The sequence below is a fragment of the Gopherus evgoodei genome, unplaced genomic scaffold (genome assembly GCF_007399415.2).
Source record: "Gopherus evgoodei ecotype Sinaloan lineage unplaced genomic scaffold, rGopEvg1_v1.p scaffold_48_arrow_ctg1, whole genome shotgun sequence".
In the NCBI taxonomy this organism is placed as follows: domain Eukaryota; kingdom Metazoa; phylum Chordata; order Testudines; family Testudinidae; genus Gopherus; species Gopherus evgoodei.
In genome coordinates, this window is record NW_022060069.1 from 972,177 (window position 1) to 985,958 (window position 13,782).

Genomic DNA, 13,782 nt, shown 5'->3' on the forward strand with positions numbered 1-13,782 from the left:
CAGGGGGGATCATCCCCTTCAGGGGTGAGGAGGCCCCGGGGGCCCAGAGCGAGGGGTCTCCCTAAGGGGGCCCACAGCAGAGACAGACGTGCTGAGGCTCAGAGAGGTGCAGCTCCAGGACGTGGAGGGGTCTGACCCCCAGAGAGAGTGGCCCCCCGAGAAGGGCTGTGGCACTGAAGGGGCACCCCCCACGGACTGCACGGGACCACGAGTGGGCACGACTGGGAGTCTGTGACGGGGCACAGTGCGGGAGGGGCACGGATGGGGGTGCTGTGGGGAGGACGTGGATGTGGGGTGCTGTGGGGGTGACATGGATGGGGAACAGGGACGGGGGCTGTGGGGGGACGTGGATGGGGAACAGGGACAGGCAGGGGAGGGGCGCGGCACAAGAGGGGTGCAGTGGGGGAGCTCTCACACGTGGCGGGCAGGGCGGGTGGGGCAGGCGTGCGCCCCCCATGCTGGCGGCTGACGGGCACACGGGGCAGGTCGGACCCCAGGAAGCGGGTGTTGTAGCGTAGGTCAGAGGCGGAGAAGTGGTAGCCGGGACCCGCTGGGCAGATCTCCTTGAAGCCATCTGCATGGGAAGCAGCAGCGTCAGAAGCCCAGAGCCCCCAGCTGTGCAGGAACCCAGGCGTCCTGGCTCCCCACCCCTCACCACCAGCCACCACTGCCCTCCCGCCACCAAGAAAGAACCCAGGCATCCTGGCTCCCTACCCCCACCCCTCACTCCCACTGGCAGGAGAGAACCCAGGCGTCCTGGCTCCCCACCCCTAGCCCCAGCTGCCCGGAGAGAACCCCAGGCATCCTCGCTCCCCACCCCCACCCCTAGCCCCAGCTGCCCGGGGAGAACCCAGGCGTCCTGGCTCCCCACCCCCACCCCTAGCCCCAGCTGCCCGGGGAGAACCCAGGCGTCCTGGCTCCCCACCCCCACCCCTAGCCCCGGCTGCCCGGGGAGAACCCAGGCGTCCTGGCTCCCCACCCCCACCCCTAGCCCCAGCTGCCCGGGGAGAACCCAGGCGTCCTGGCTCCCCACCCCCACCCCTAGCCCCAGCTGCCCGGGGAGAACCCAGGCGTCCTGGCTCCCCACCCCGACTGCCAGGAGAGAACCCAGGCATCTGGCGGGGCTCACCGGAGCCGAAATGCGGGCAGCGCTCGCAGCCCCAGCCCCAGGCCTTGCCGACGCGGCTGCAGCAGCAGATCTGCTTGGTGATGTTGCGCAGGGTGGGCAGGGAGCAGGTGCTGTCCCGCAGGACCCGGTAGCAGGGGCCCTTGGCCTCCGAGATCACGTGGTGGGCTGGGGACAGACAGACACGGGGACAGTCGGGCGCTGAGTCCCCCCACGGAGCCGCTCCCCCGGGGCGCCTGGGCGCTGAGCCAGCCAGCCGCCCCCTGGCCCATTCCACGGCCCTCCAAGCCAGCTCCCTGCAGCCCGGTCCCTGCCCTGAGCCATCCAGCCCCCACCCTCGGCCCCCGGCCCATTCCCTAGCCAGCCCCCACACGGCATGTGCCCCTCCCCCTGAGCCAGCCATCCCCCGCCCTCAGCCCCCCGGCCCATTCCCTAGCCAGCCCCCACACGGCATGTGCCCCACCCCAAGCCAGCCATCCATCCCCGGCCCTCAGCCCCCCGGCCCATTCCCTAGCCAGCCCCCACACAGCCCATGCCCCACCCCGAGCCAGCCCCCCCTTCGGCCCCTCCGTCCCATTCCCCAGTCCCATGAGCCAGCCAGCCCCCCACTCTGGCCTCCTGGGGGCCTGTTCCCCACCCCACAGCTCTCCCCTCCCCCCTGCGCCCCCCACTCACAAATGCAGCTGCTGCGGGAGGAGTCGAGGATGTAGCCTGTGTGGCAGAGGCAGGAGAAGCTGCCAGGTGTGTTGGTGCACAGCCCGTTCTGGCAGAACCCGCCCTCCTGGCACTCGTCCACATCTGGGGAGAAACGGAAGGGGGTCAGAGTAGGGCCAGGGAGCTGGCTGCTCTGGTGCTTTAGAGAGACGGGGGGCCAGGGGCTGGCACCACACAGCCGCTTTCCTGGAGAGGGAAGTGCTGGTGTCATATGTGGCTGAGTGGGGATTTTTCAGAATATTTTAGACAAAGGGTGTGCGTTCCTCAGTTTCCCCTGCGTGATGCATGAGTAATGAGGGGATGGGAAAAGGCAGTTGGCTCCTTGCAGAGACCCAGGCTGGGGTCTGGGCCCCATGCCCATGGGAGTCCACGAAGACACCGGCCACTCCAATGGCCCGGACATGTGGCACTCAGGAGGGCTGCCCCGGGCACAGAGGCAGCCGGGTGTGACCTGCTGGGGCAAAGGGCCAGAAGGAGGCCAGGGGACCACGTCTGCCTAGTGTCACGGAGTATGGGGGAGTCAGGGCCCTGCACCCCTGCCTTCCTGTGATTCTCTGGGACTCTCAGCCAGCAAAGGTTTATTAGCCAACAGAGGACAGTCCCAAGCAGGGCTTGTAGGTACAGAGAACAGGACCCATCAGTCAGGTCCCTCTTGGGGGGCAGGGATCCCAGACTGCAGTTCTGGGTCTCCCCCCTGTCACGGAGTCCCCGGGCGATGCTCTGGAACTGCTCCCCACCAAGCCAGGCAGGACTTTGGGGAGCCTCCTCTCCCTTGGAGCAGACTTGTTCAGGGCAAGAAGCTCACACGTCTTCACCTCCTGGGTCTCTCCTTGGAGCATTCAGCATCCTCTGCCCCTCCGTGCGCTTCCCACAGCGAGTCGCCCCAGCGGGGTCCTGGGGGGGCCACAGGGTCCTGCCCCCCCACTTCGCAGTCAGACAAGACTCAGCCAGCCAGTAACACAGAGGTTTATTCGATGACAGGAACAGGGTCTAAAACAGAGCTTGTAGATACAGCGAACCGGACCCCTCGGCCGGGTCCATTCTGGGGGGCAGTGAGCCAGACCCCCACGTCTGCACTTCACTCCTCGTCCCCAGCCAGCTCCAGACTGAAACCCCCTCCCGCCGTCTCACCCAGCCACACCCCTGGCCCCTCCTTCAGCCTTTGTCCAGTTTTCTGAGCTGAAGGTGTCACCTGCCCCATCCCCCTCCTGGGCTCAGGTTACGCTCAAGTATCATCCCTCAAGTGACGTCACCCCGACATCCCACCCCCATCCAGCACCAACGCAGACAGTCCCAGTAAAACTCCCCCACAACATCCCCAGGTCAATCCTCCCCACTCCCTGCTCCGTCACATCTCTCCCCCCTTCGAGACTGAACTGAGCGGGGTCACTCTGCCCAGTGACCTGGGGAAGTTCAGGGTCCCCTCTCCGGGACAACGTGTCCGCTATCAGGTTGGCACTTCCCTTCACATGGACCACGTCCATGTCATAGTCCTGCAGGAGCAGGCTCCACCTCAGGAGCTTGGCGTTGGCTCCTTTCATCTGGTGCAGCCAGGTCAGGGGAGAGTGGTCGGTGTACACGGTGAAGTGTCGCCCAAAGAGATATGGCTCTAGCTTCTTAAGGGCCCACACCATGGCCAGGCATTCCTTCTCGATGGCCGCGTAGCTTTGTTCCCGGGGTAGCAGCTTCTTACTCAGGTACACGATGGGGTGTCTCTCCCCCTTTTCATCCTCCTGCATTAACACCGCCCCCAGTCCCGTGTCTGAGGCGTTGGTGAACACCATAAAGGGTTTGTCAAAATCTGGGTTTGCCAGAACTGGGCCACTAACCAGAGCCTCCTTCAGCACCCGGAAAGCCTCCTGGCACTGCTCAGTCCAGATCACCTTGTCTGGCTTCCTCTTTTTGCACAGTTCAGTGATGGGGCCGGCTATGGCACTAAAGTGGGGCACGAACCTTCGATAGTACCCCGCCATCCCAATAAAGGCCTGGACCTGCTTTTTGGTTTGGGGAGCAGGCCAGCCTCTGATCACCTCCACCTTGGCTGGTTCCGGCTTCAGGCAGCCACTCCCCACCCGATGGCCCAGGTAAGATACTTCAGCCATCCCCACCTTGCACTTCTCAGCCTTTGCTGTTAACCCAGCCTTTCGGAGTCGGTCCAGGACTTGTTTAACCTGGGACACGTGGTCCTCCCAGGTCTGGCTGAAGACGCAGATGTCGTCAATATACGCCATGGCAAAACTCTCCATCCCCCTCAGTAGCTGATCCACCAGGCGCTGGAAGGTGGCCGGTGCTCCCTTGAGGCCGAAGGGCAGGGTCAGAAACTCATAGAGCCCCAGAGGGGTGATAAAGGCCGATTTCAGCCTGGCATCTGCATCCAGCGGCACCTGCCAGTAGCCTTTGGTAAGATCCATAGTGGTGAGGTACCGAGCACCTCCCAGCTTGTCTAGGAGCTCGTCAGGCCTGGGCATGGGGTAGGCATCAGATACGGTAATGGCATTGAGCTTTCGATAGTCCACACAGAACCGGATTGACCCATCCTTCTTGGGGACCAGCACCACCGGCGAGGCCCAAGGGCTGGAAGACAGCTGGATCACCCCCAAAGCCAGCATGTCCCTGACCTCTCTTTCAAGATCCTGGGCGGTTTTCCCAGTGACCCGAAAAGGGGAGCATCTTATAGGGGGATGTGACCCGGTCTCCACCCGGTGGACAGTCAAATTAGTGCGTCCAGGCTGGTTGGAAAACAGCTGTCGGTACAGATGCAGCACCCCCCTGATCTCAGCGTGCTGGCCCGGGGTCAGTTGATCAGAGAGGGGAATCGCCTCCAGGGGGGAACCAGCTTTTGTCCCAGGGAATAGATCTATTAAGGGGTCATCTCCCTGCCCCTCCCAATGTCCACACACGGTCAACACCACATTCCCCCTGTCATAGTATGGTTTCATCATGTTCACATGGTACACCCGACGGTGATGTGCCCGGTTTGACAGCTCCACCACATAGTTTACCTCATTCAGTTACTTGATAACCTTGAAGGGCCCTTCCCAGGCAGCCTGGAGTTTGTTTCTCCTCACGGGGATGAGAACCATCACCTGATCCCCGGTGGCGAAGGCACAGGCCCGTGCCGTGCGGTCATACCAGACCTTCTGCCTCCTCTGGGCTCGGGCCAGATTCTCCCTGGCCAGGCCCATGAGCTCGGCCAGTCTTTCCCGGAAGGTCAGGACATACTCCACCACTGACTCTCCCTCGGGAGCGGCCTTCCCCTCCCATTCGTCCCTCATCAGGTCTAGGGGCCCCCTTACCCGCCTTCCATACAACAGTTCGAAAGGTGAAAACCCGGTAGATTCCTGGGGTACCTCCCTGTACGCGAACAGCAGGTGAGGTAAGTACTTGTCCCAATCCTGCGGGTGCTGGTTCATAAATGTTTTTAGCATCATCTTCAGCTTCCCGTTGAACCTTTCCACCAGCCCGTTGGACTGGGGCTGATACGCTGAGGCCCAGTTGTGCTGGACCCCACATTTCTCCACAAGCACCGGAGCAGGGCCGACATGAAGTTGGACCCCTGGTCCGTTAAGACCTCCTTGGGGAACCCCACCCAGCTGAAAATTGTCAGCAGCGCATCTGCCACTGTGTCTGCTTCAATAGAGGACAAGGCCACCGCCTCAGGGTTTCGGGTGGCGAAATCCACCACCACCGGGATGTATTTCTTCCCCGACCGGGTCGTCTTGCTGAGAGGTCCCACTATGTCCATGGCCACCTTCTGGAAAGGTTCTTCTATGATGGGTAAAGGCCTCAAAGCCGCTTTCCCCTTGTCCCGGGCCTTCCCCACCCTCTGGCAGGGGTCACAGGATTGGCAGTACTGTCGGACATGGGTAAAGACTCCAGGCCAGTAAAAGTTCTGTAGCAGTGTGACAGAGCGGGGGACTATCTTGTTTTTCCCTGGATTTCCCAGTGGGTTGCATGCAGAGGGGGTGGGACTCAGTGTCCCCAGGTGTTACTGGTTTAACGAGGGGAGGGGAGGGGAGTTTGTTGGGACACAGGATCGGAGAGGGAACTGGGGAGCCCGGCCGATGGCCTGGAGGATGGAGACCCCAGCGACTAGTGACCCGGAGGCCCAGTTCAGGAGGCACAGCCGGTTCTGGCCAGTGGAAGGACAATGGGCTGTGGGGAGAGACCCCGGTGACCTGACCAGCCAGTTCCAGCCAGAGGAGGGAGGAGAGGAGGCCCAGGAGACCATTTCCCTGGAGAGAGGACAATGGACAGAGGGGCCTTGGGGCCGGTGATCTCAGATGCCCAGCTGGGAAGCAGGGGGGCTCGGGGCTGGAGAGGGGGAGCAGCAGAGCCCCCCTGGCTGCAGGGGGACTGGGATGTGCTGGGCTGAGGGAGCCAGGCCTGAGGCCCTGAGTTTCCTCTGCTGGGTTCGGATGCTCAATTAACCCTCCCGTTTTACGCTGGCTGAGAGTTGCTCCGGGCTAGAGAAAAGGGCTAGGGCGGGGGCATTATTCCCTCTGGGGGTGGAGGCCCCAGGGGCCCAGAGCGAGGGGACTCTGTGAGGGGGCCCACGGCAGAGACAGACGTGCTAAGGCTCAGAGAGGTGTGGCTCCAGGACATGGAGGGGCCTGACCCCCAGAGAGAGTGGCCCCCCGAGAAGGGCTGTCACACGGAAAGGGGCACCCCCAGGGACCTCACGGGGCCATGAGTGGGAACGTGCCCTTGGAGTTTGTGACAAGCAGCCTCTGCCTGGTGTGCGGGATTCCCTGGTGCCCTGCGAGAGGGATGTCATGGGCCAGGTACAACAGCTTGTGACGAAACTTCTGGGGAACCACCAGCTGCCTCCTGATCCCCCATGACTCTACTTCCCCTGGGGGAGCCCGTTCTCGGTACAGGAACCCCTTCTCCCACAGGAACCTCTCCTTGCAACCTCTCCTCATGGTCTGTACCGCACTAAGGTCAGCCCGGTCCCTGTGCTTCCGCAAGGAGGGATCTTTCTGCAACTCGGTCTGGAACTCAGCAGCTGGGACAGGAATGGGGACCGGCTCTCTCTCATCGGCTGGGTCTGAGGCCGCAGCCTCCTTGAGCTGTGTCTCTGGGCGTTCCCTCCCCATCAGGGTAGGGTCCTGCGCCTCCAGTGTGGTACCTTCCCTGAGGTCAGGGCATAGTGCCCCTCGCCGGCGCTAGCAACAGGTCACGGCTAGGGTGGTCTGGGGGTTGCTTGCCTGTCCTCTAGGTCACCCCCATCAACACCTCAGTGGACAAATGGTGGTGCACCCCCACTTCCTTGGGGCCCGCCTTGTCCCTCCATTTCAGATGCACCCTCGCCATGGGCATCTTGAATGGGGTCCCACCCACCCCCGTCAGGGTCAGATAGGTGTTGGGCATCACCCGATCTGGAGCTACCACCTCGGGCTGGGCCAGCGTCACCTCAGCGCCCGTGTCCCAGTATCCATTGACCTTCCTCCCATCCACCTCCAGAGGAACAAGGCACTCGCTCTGCAGGGACAGCCCCGCGCCCACCCTGTAAACGGAAAACCTGACATCCGGAGCATCCAGCTCTGCAGAGGAGGTGGCTTGGGGCCCTCCTCCCTCCTGAGCAGTTGATAAGCTGCCAGCCCCCCTTTCCTGGGACCCCTGCCCCTCGTCCAGCTGGGCTGCTACCCAGTTAACTCTCTGTGGGTCCAGTCTGCTCGGTCTGTCCTGAGCCTGAGGCACTGGGTCTGTATGTGGCCCCTCTGGCCACAGTAATAGCAGTCCATGTCCCATGGGTCCCCCCGAGCTGGTCGGTTGGTCCTGACGCCGGATGTTCCTCTTGGAAGGGGGGGTCTCCATGCTTCCCCTATGGGAGGTCCCAGGATCACTCTCTCTCTGCATCGCGGCAGGTCTGTTCCTTTGGGACTCCTCCCTGCCACCCCTGACCGGCTCTTCACAAACTCATCGGCCAACTGCCCTGTATGTCGCGGGTTCTCTGGCTTTTGGTCCCTCAACCACAGCCTCAGGTTGGGTGGGCACCGCTCATACAGTTGCTCTAGGACGATCAGTTTAATCAGGTCCCCCTTCGTCTGGGCCCCATCTGCCCACTTGTGGGCATATCCCTGCATTTGGAGGATCAGTTCCAGATATGTGACCTCAGGGGTTTTACGCTGACTCTGGAACTTTTCCCAATATGTCTCGAGATTCAGCCCAAACTCGCGCAGCAGGGCCTGTTTGAACAGTTCACAGTCCCCTGTCTCCACCCCTTCCAGTCGGCTGTACAGCCCCACAACTTTGGGGTCCAGTAAGGGGGTGAGAACCCGGAGGCTGTTTGCAGGGTCAATCCTGTGCAGCTTGCAGGCCGTCTCAAAGGCCGTCAGGAATTCATCCATGTCCTCGCACTCCTTACGCTGGGCCAGGATGCACTTGTCAAAGCTCCGCGCAGTCCTGGGCCCCCCCCTCACTCACGGCAGCCGGGGGCCCCTTGCTCCTCAGCCTCTCCAGCTCCAGCTCGTGCTGCCGCTGCTTTTCCCATTCTTCCCACTCCCCCAGCTCATGCTGCAGCTGTTTCTCCTGCTCCTCCAGCTCTCTCAGTTTCAGCTCCTCTTCCATTCCAGCCGCCCCAGCTCCAGGCATGGGGAGCTCCAACGGGAGGATCCCCTGCTGGCCGGGGGGGGGTCACGGTGCCCTCGGTGTTTGCCAGGCTCCTTCCAGCCCCTTCCCTAGCCATAGGTAGGAGGGGCTTCGGGATGCCCTGGGCAGCAGTCTGACCCCTCCCAGCCGGGACAGACACCGGTGCCAGCCCTGCATCCGCTGGGCTACTTCCCTCAGGGACAGGGATCGGCTCCTCTGGGCAATCGGCTGTTCTCTGGTGAGCTTTCCATGCACAGCCCCCTCCATTGGCACAGCTCCCCCAGGTCACTCTTAAGGTGATGGTTATACATCTTCCCGCGGGTCCCAGATTGCTGTGGACTCCCAGGCCTGTCTGCTCTCAGCTCCCCACGGTTTCCAGGAAGAACCCTGCCCGTGGCAGCCCTTCTTCAGGTCACCACCTCTCTCCCAGGGTTGAGCCGCAGACTCCCCCGCCCCGGAACCACTCACCCGGGGACCCAGTCATTGCAACAGTCCTTCTCGCTGGCCACACACTCCCAGGGGTTAAACTTAGCTTCTCTGCCCCCCAAAACTGCTCCTCTCTGAGCCTTCAGCGCGCCTGGTTCTCGTCAATCCCCCTTCGTTTTACTGCTCCCCAGACACTGCAGGAAGCACCATCCCCGGGGTGCAGTACATCTCACCGCTGCCACCAGTTGTCACAGAGTGTGGGGGAGTCCGGGCCCTGCACCCCTCCTCCTGCGATTCCCCGGGATTCTCAGCCAGCCAGTAACACAGAAGGTTTATTAGCCGACAGGAACACAGTCCCAAGCAGGGCTCACAGGTACAGAGAACAGGACCCCTCAGTCAGGTCCATCTTGGGGGCAGGGGGAGCCCAGACCCCAGTTCTGGGCCTCCCTCCATTTCCCCAGCCAGCTCCAAACTGAAACCCCCTCCGGGGTCTCCCCCAGCCTCCACCCGGCTGCTCCCCCAGCCTTTGTCGTGTTCCAGGCAGAAGGTGTCACCTGCCCCAACCCCCTCCTGGACTCAGGTTACGCTCAAGGATCATCCCTCAAGTGACGTCACCCCGACATCCCACCCCCATCCAGCACCAACGCAGACAGTCCCAGTAACGCTCCCCCACAGCATCCCAGTCAGCCTGCCCCAGCCCTGCTCCGTCACACCCGGGAACAAGGACAGAGGTGGGGCCCTTGGGGGCTCTTCCGTGGGGGCTGCGGGAGACGCTCCTGGCCTGGGACTCGGGGGGCTGGACCGGCTGGACTGCTGGGACTTTCCCTTCCCTCATTAACCAAGGGCTTGTCACGCTGGTCCCCCCCCCCCACCGGACACTCCCCCCTGGGCGCACACACCCCACTAGACACCCCCCACTGGACACCCTCCCCCAGCCCAGGCCTCGGCCCAACTCACCCTGGCAGGAGCCGTTCAGCCGCTGGAAACCTTTGGGACACGGGGCCTCCTGTTGTCCCAGCCCAGGTGCATTCGCTGTGGGGAGAGAGTGGGGCTCAGAGCCAGGAATGCCTCTCCCCTCCCTCCTGCCCCCCATACACTGCCCTCCCCAGGGCCACCCAAGCTCCATGTTCTACCCCTAGTGTCCCAACAGCCCCAGGGCGGGGCCCCCCGGCAGGTCCTCCCCTGCCCCCAGCCCTCACTGACCCCAGCCTCCACATCTGCCCCTCAGTGACCCCAGCCCCGTCCCTGCCTCTCACTGCCCCCAGCCCCGCCCCCACCCTCACTGACCCTTCCCCACGGCTGGAGCCCTACCTGTCTGGGTGGTGCAGGGCAGACACTCGTGGACACCCCAGGCCACGCCAGCACCACGGCAGCAGATGTCCTGGGTCCGCAGGCCGGGCAGGGGTGCACTACACTGCAGGGAAAGGGGCTGGGTCAGTGCGGCCAGCTGGGGGGGGGTCTTCCTGGAGGGGGGTGGGTGGGTCCAGGCCTGGCCATGGCCCCTGGGAGCCCCCGGCCAGAGACGTTCCTGGCTGAGTGGCTGGAATCGTACCCAGCTGCTGCCCAGCGCCCGTTGATTCACACAGCCAAGGTTGCAAACGGGGCATCAGCTGGCGGGAGTGCACGTACCGGGGTGCAAGGCTGTTTGCACGCCAAGGGTGCGAATGGGGCATTGGCTGGCAGGAGTGCACATACCGGGGTGCAAGGGTGTTTGCACGCCAAGGGTGCAAATGGGGCATCGGCTGGCGTGAGTGCACGTACCGGGGTGCACAGCTGTTTGCATGCTGAGTGTGCGAATGGGGCATTGGCTGGTGGGAGTGCACGTACCGGGATGCACGGCTGTTTGCACGCCAAGGGTGCAAATGGGGCATTGGCTGGCGGGAGTGCACATACCGGGGTGCAAGGCTGTTTGCACGCCAAGGGTGCAAATGGGGCATTGGCTGGCGGGAGTGCACATACCAGGGTGCAAGGCTGTTTGCACGCCAAGGGTGCAAATGGGGCATCGGCTGGCGTGAGTGCACGTACCGGGGTGCACGGCTGTTTGCATGCTGAGTGTGCGAATGGGGCATTGGCTGGTGGGAGTGCACGTACCGGGATGCACGGCTGTTTGCACGCCAAGTGTGCGAATGGGGCATCGGCTGGCGGGAGTGCATGTGCTGGGTGATTGAGCGTCTTTGTGCCACACGAGTATGGCGGGGTTTGGCCGCCCTGGCACGCTCAGTGAACGCAAGTGCCAGCAGGTGAGCGTTGCACGTGGTCACGGGTGGGTGTGAGGCTCCTTACAAATGTCAGCCTGTGCCCAGCTCCCCTTGCCCATTCTGAGCCCCCCCGGCTGTTACCTCTCCGGCGTGGAGCTGCCGGAAGCAGTACCCATAGCCGGCGTCCTCATCGTACCCGCTGGCCCGGGGGCTGCTCTGTGCCAGGACACTGTAGAGGGCTGGGCGGGCGGGAGGGAGGGCGTTGGCGGGCGGCTCCCCTGGGGTGCTGGGCTCGCTCACCCGCTCCACCTGGTGGATGATCACCGAGGCCTCGGGGGGGTGCTGCACGTGGACGTTCACCATGGACAGGGCACCTGAGGGGGCAGACAGGGGCAGTGCCGGGGGCAGGGGATGGGGCAGTGCTGGGGGATGGGGGCAGGGGATGAGGGCAGAGGGGGCAGTGCCGAGGAATGGGGCAGTGCCAGGGCAAAGGATGGGGGCAAAGGGGGCAGTGCTGGGGGCAGGGGCTGAGGGCGGACGATGGGGGCAAAGAGGGGCAGTGCCGGGGGCAGGAGATAGGGGCAGAGAGGGGCAGTGCTGGAGTGGGGGCAGTGCTGGGGGCAGGAGATGGGGGCAAAGAGGGGCAGTGCCGGGGCGGGGGATGGGGCAGAGAGGGGCAGTGCCAGGGGCAGGGGATGGGGCAGAGAGGGGCAGTGCTGGAGCGGGGGCAGTGCTGGGGGCAGGGGATGGGGGCAAAGAGGGGCAGTGCCAGGGGCAGGGGATGGGGCAGAGAGGGGCAGTGCCGGGGTGAGGGCAGGGGATGGGGGCAGAGAGGGGCAGTGCCGGGGTGGGGAATAGGGCAGAGAGGGGCAGTGGCAGGGGCAGGGGATGGAGCAGAGAGGGGCAGTGCTGGAGCGGGGGCAGGAGATGGGGGCAGAGAGGGGCAGTGCCGGGGCGGGGAATGGGGCAGAGAGGGGCAGTGCTGGAGCGGGGGCAGGAGATGGGGGCAGAGAGGGGCAGTGCCAGGGCGGGGAATGGGGCAGAGAGGGGCAGTGCCAGGGGCAGGGGATGGAGCAGAACCAGGGTCCGGGCCGCCCCAGTGGCATGAGGTTGCATATGGATCCAGTCCCTGTGAAGCCCCCATGATGCACGGCCCCTCCCCTTCCCCTGGGGAGACACTCCCCCCCTCCATCGATCCCAGCCTAGCCCCCCCAGGGCCCCTTACCGTCCCGCTCCTGCTGGTGGTTGGTGAGGGGCAGGGTGTAGACGGATTTGGTGAGGGGCTGTGCCCCCCCCGGGCTGTCGACCTCCTGCCCTGGGGCTGGGGCCTGGGGCCGGGGGGACTGGATCTGGCAGAACTTGCCGGTGAAGCTGGGAGGGCAGAGACACTGGTCCTTCCTGATGCAGACCCCCCCATTCTGGCAGAGCAGGGGGCACAGGACTGCAAGGCAAAGGCAGAAGTCAGAAGGTACTGGGGGCGTCTCCCCCGAGGGTGCTGCAGAGCAGGACCCAGGGACCCCCCCCAAGTGCCCCTCCCAGGGCTTCCTGTGGTGGGAGGGGCCAGCTGGGGAGATCTGGTTGTGTCACATGGCGGGTGGGAGCCAAACGCCGCCTTCCGCCTTCCGCGAGGGGCTGCGTGACAGGGCCTGGATTGTGTCTGGCTAAACCAGCGCGTCCCGAAAGATGGGGCTGGGCCAGCCCAGAAACTGAGCTACACACACGGGGCTGCGGGTCGGGAGTGAGGGGCACCGGCAGGGCTGGGGGAGGTGGCGGGTCGGGAGTGAGGGGCACTGGCAGTGCTGGGGGGGAGTAGGGGGCTGTGGGTCGGGAGTAGGGGGCTGCGGGTCGGGAGTAGGGGGCTGCGGGTCGGGAGTGAGGAGCATCAGCAGGGCTGGGGCGGGAGTAGGAGGCTGCGGGTTGGGAGTGAGGGGCACTGGCAGGGCTGGGGGGGAGTAGGGGGCTGTGGGTCGGGAGTAGGGGGCTGCGGGTCGGGAGTGAGGGGCACTGGCAGGGCTGGGAGGGGAACAGGGGGGCTGCGGGTCGGGAGTGAGGAGCATCAGCAGGGCTGGGGCGGGAGTAGGAGGCTGCAGGTTGGGAGTGAGGGGCACTGGCAGGGCTGGGGCGGGAGTAGGGGGCTGTGGGTCGGGAGTAGGGGGCTGCGGGTCGGGAGTGAGGAGCATCAGCAGGGCTGGGGAGGGAGTAGGGGGCTGCGGGTTGGGAGTGAGGGGCATTGGCAGGGCTGGGGGGGGTATAGGGCTGCGGAGTGAGGGGCACTGGCAGGGATGGGGGGAGTAGGAGGCTGCGGGTTGGGAGTGAGGGGCACTGGCAGGGCTGGGGGGGAGTAGGGAGCTGTGGGTCGGGAGTAGGGGGCTGCGGGTCGGGAGTGAGGGGCACTGGCAGGGCTGGGGCGGGAGTAGGGGGCTGCGGGGGGGGGAGTGAGGAGCATCAGCAGGGCTGGGGCGGGAGTAGGAGGCTGCGGGTTGGGAGTGAGGGGCACTGGCAGGGCTGGGGCGGGAGTAGGGGGCTGCGGGGGGGGAGTGAGGCGCACTGGCAGGGCTGGGGTGGGAGTAGGGGGCTGCGGGGGGGGAGTGAGGAGCATCAGCAGGGCTGGGCGGGAGTAGGGGGCTGCGGGTCGGGAGTGAGGGGCACTGGCAGGGCTGGGGCGGGAGTAGGGGGCTGCGGGGGGGGAGTGAGGAGCACTGACAGGGCTGGGGTGGGAGTAGG

General features: G+C 64.7%; 1 protein-coding gene across 3 annotated transcripts in view; it reads right to left on the minus strand.

Moving 5' to 3' along the window:
• LTBP4 (latent transforming growth factor beta binding protein 4) overlaps nt 1-12,359 on the minus strand; it is a 35,851-nt gene extending 23,492 nt beyond the window's left edge. For all 3 annotated transcript variants that reach the window (XM_030546717.1, XM_030546718.1, XM_030546719.1), the window contains exons 1-7: nt 12,284-12,359; nt 11,200-11,432; nt 10,172-10,274; nt 9,818-9,892; nt 1,802-1,924; nt 1,130-1,294; nt 416-574 (exon numbers count right to left, since the gene is read on the minus strand). In XM_030546717.1, the coding sequence (XP_030402577.1) occupies nt 416-574; nt 1,130-1,294; nt 1,802-1,924; nt 9,818-9,892; nt 10,172-10,274; nt 11,200-11,421 (847 nt within the window). In that variant the 5' untranslated portion in view covers nt 11,422-11,432; nt 12,284-12,359. The remainder of the gene's footprint in view (nt 1-415; nt 575-1,129; nt 1,295-1,801; nt 1,925-9,817; nt 9,893-10,171; nt 10,275-11,199; nt 11,433-12,283) is intronic.
• Between the last annotated feature and the right edge of the window lie 1,423 nt (nt 12,360-13,782).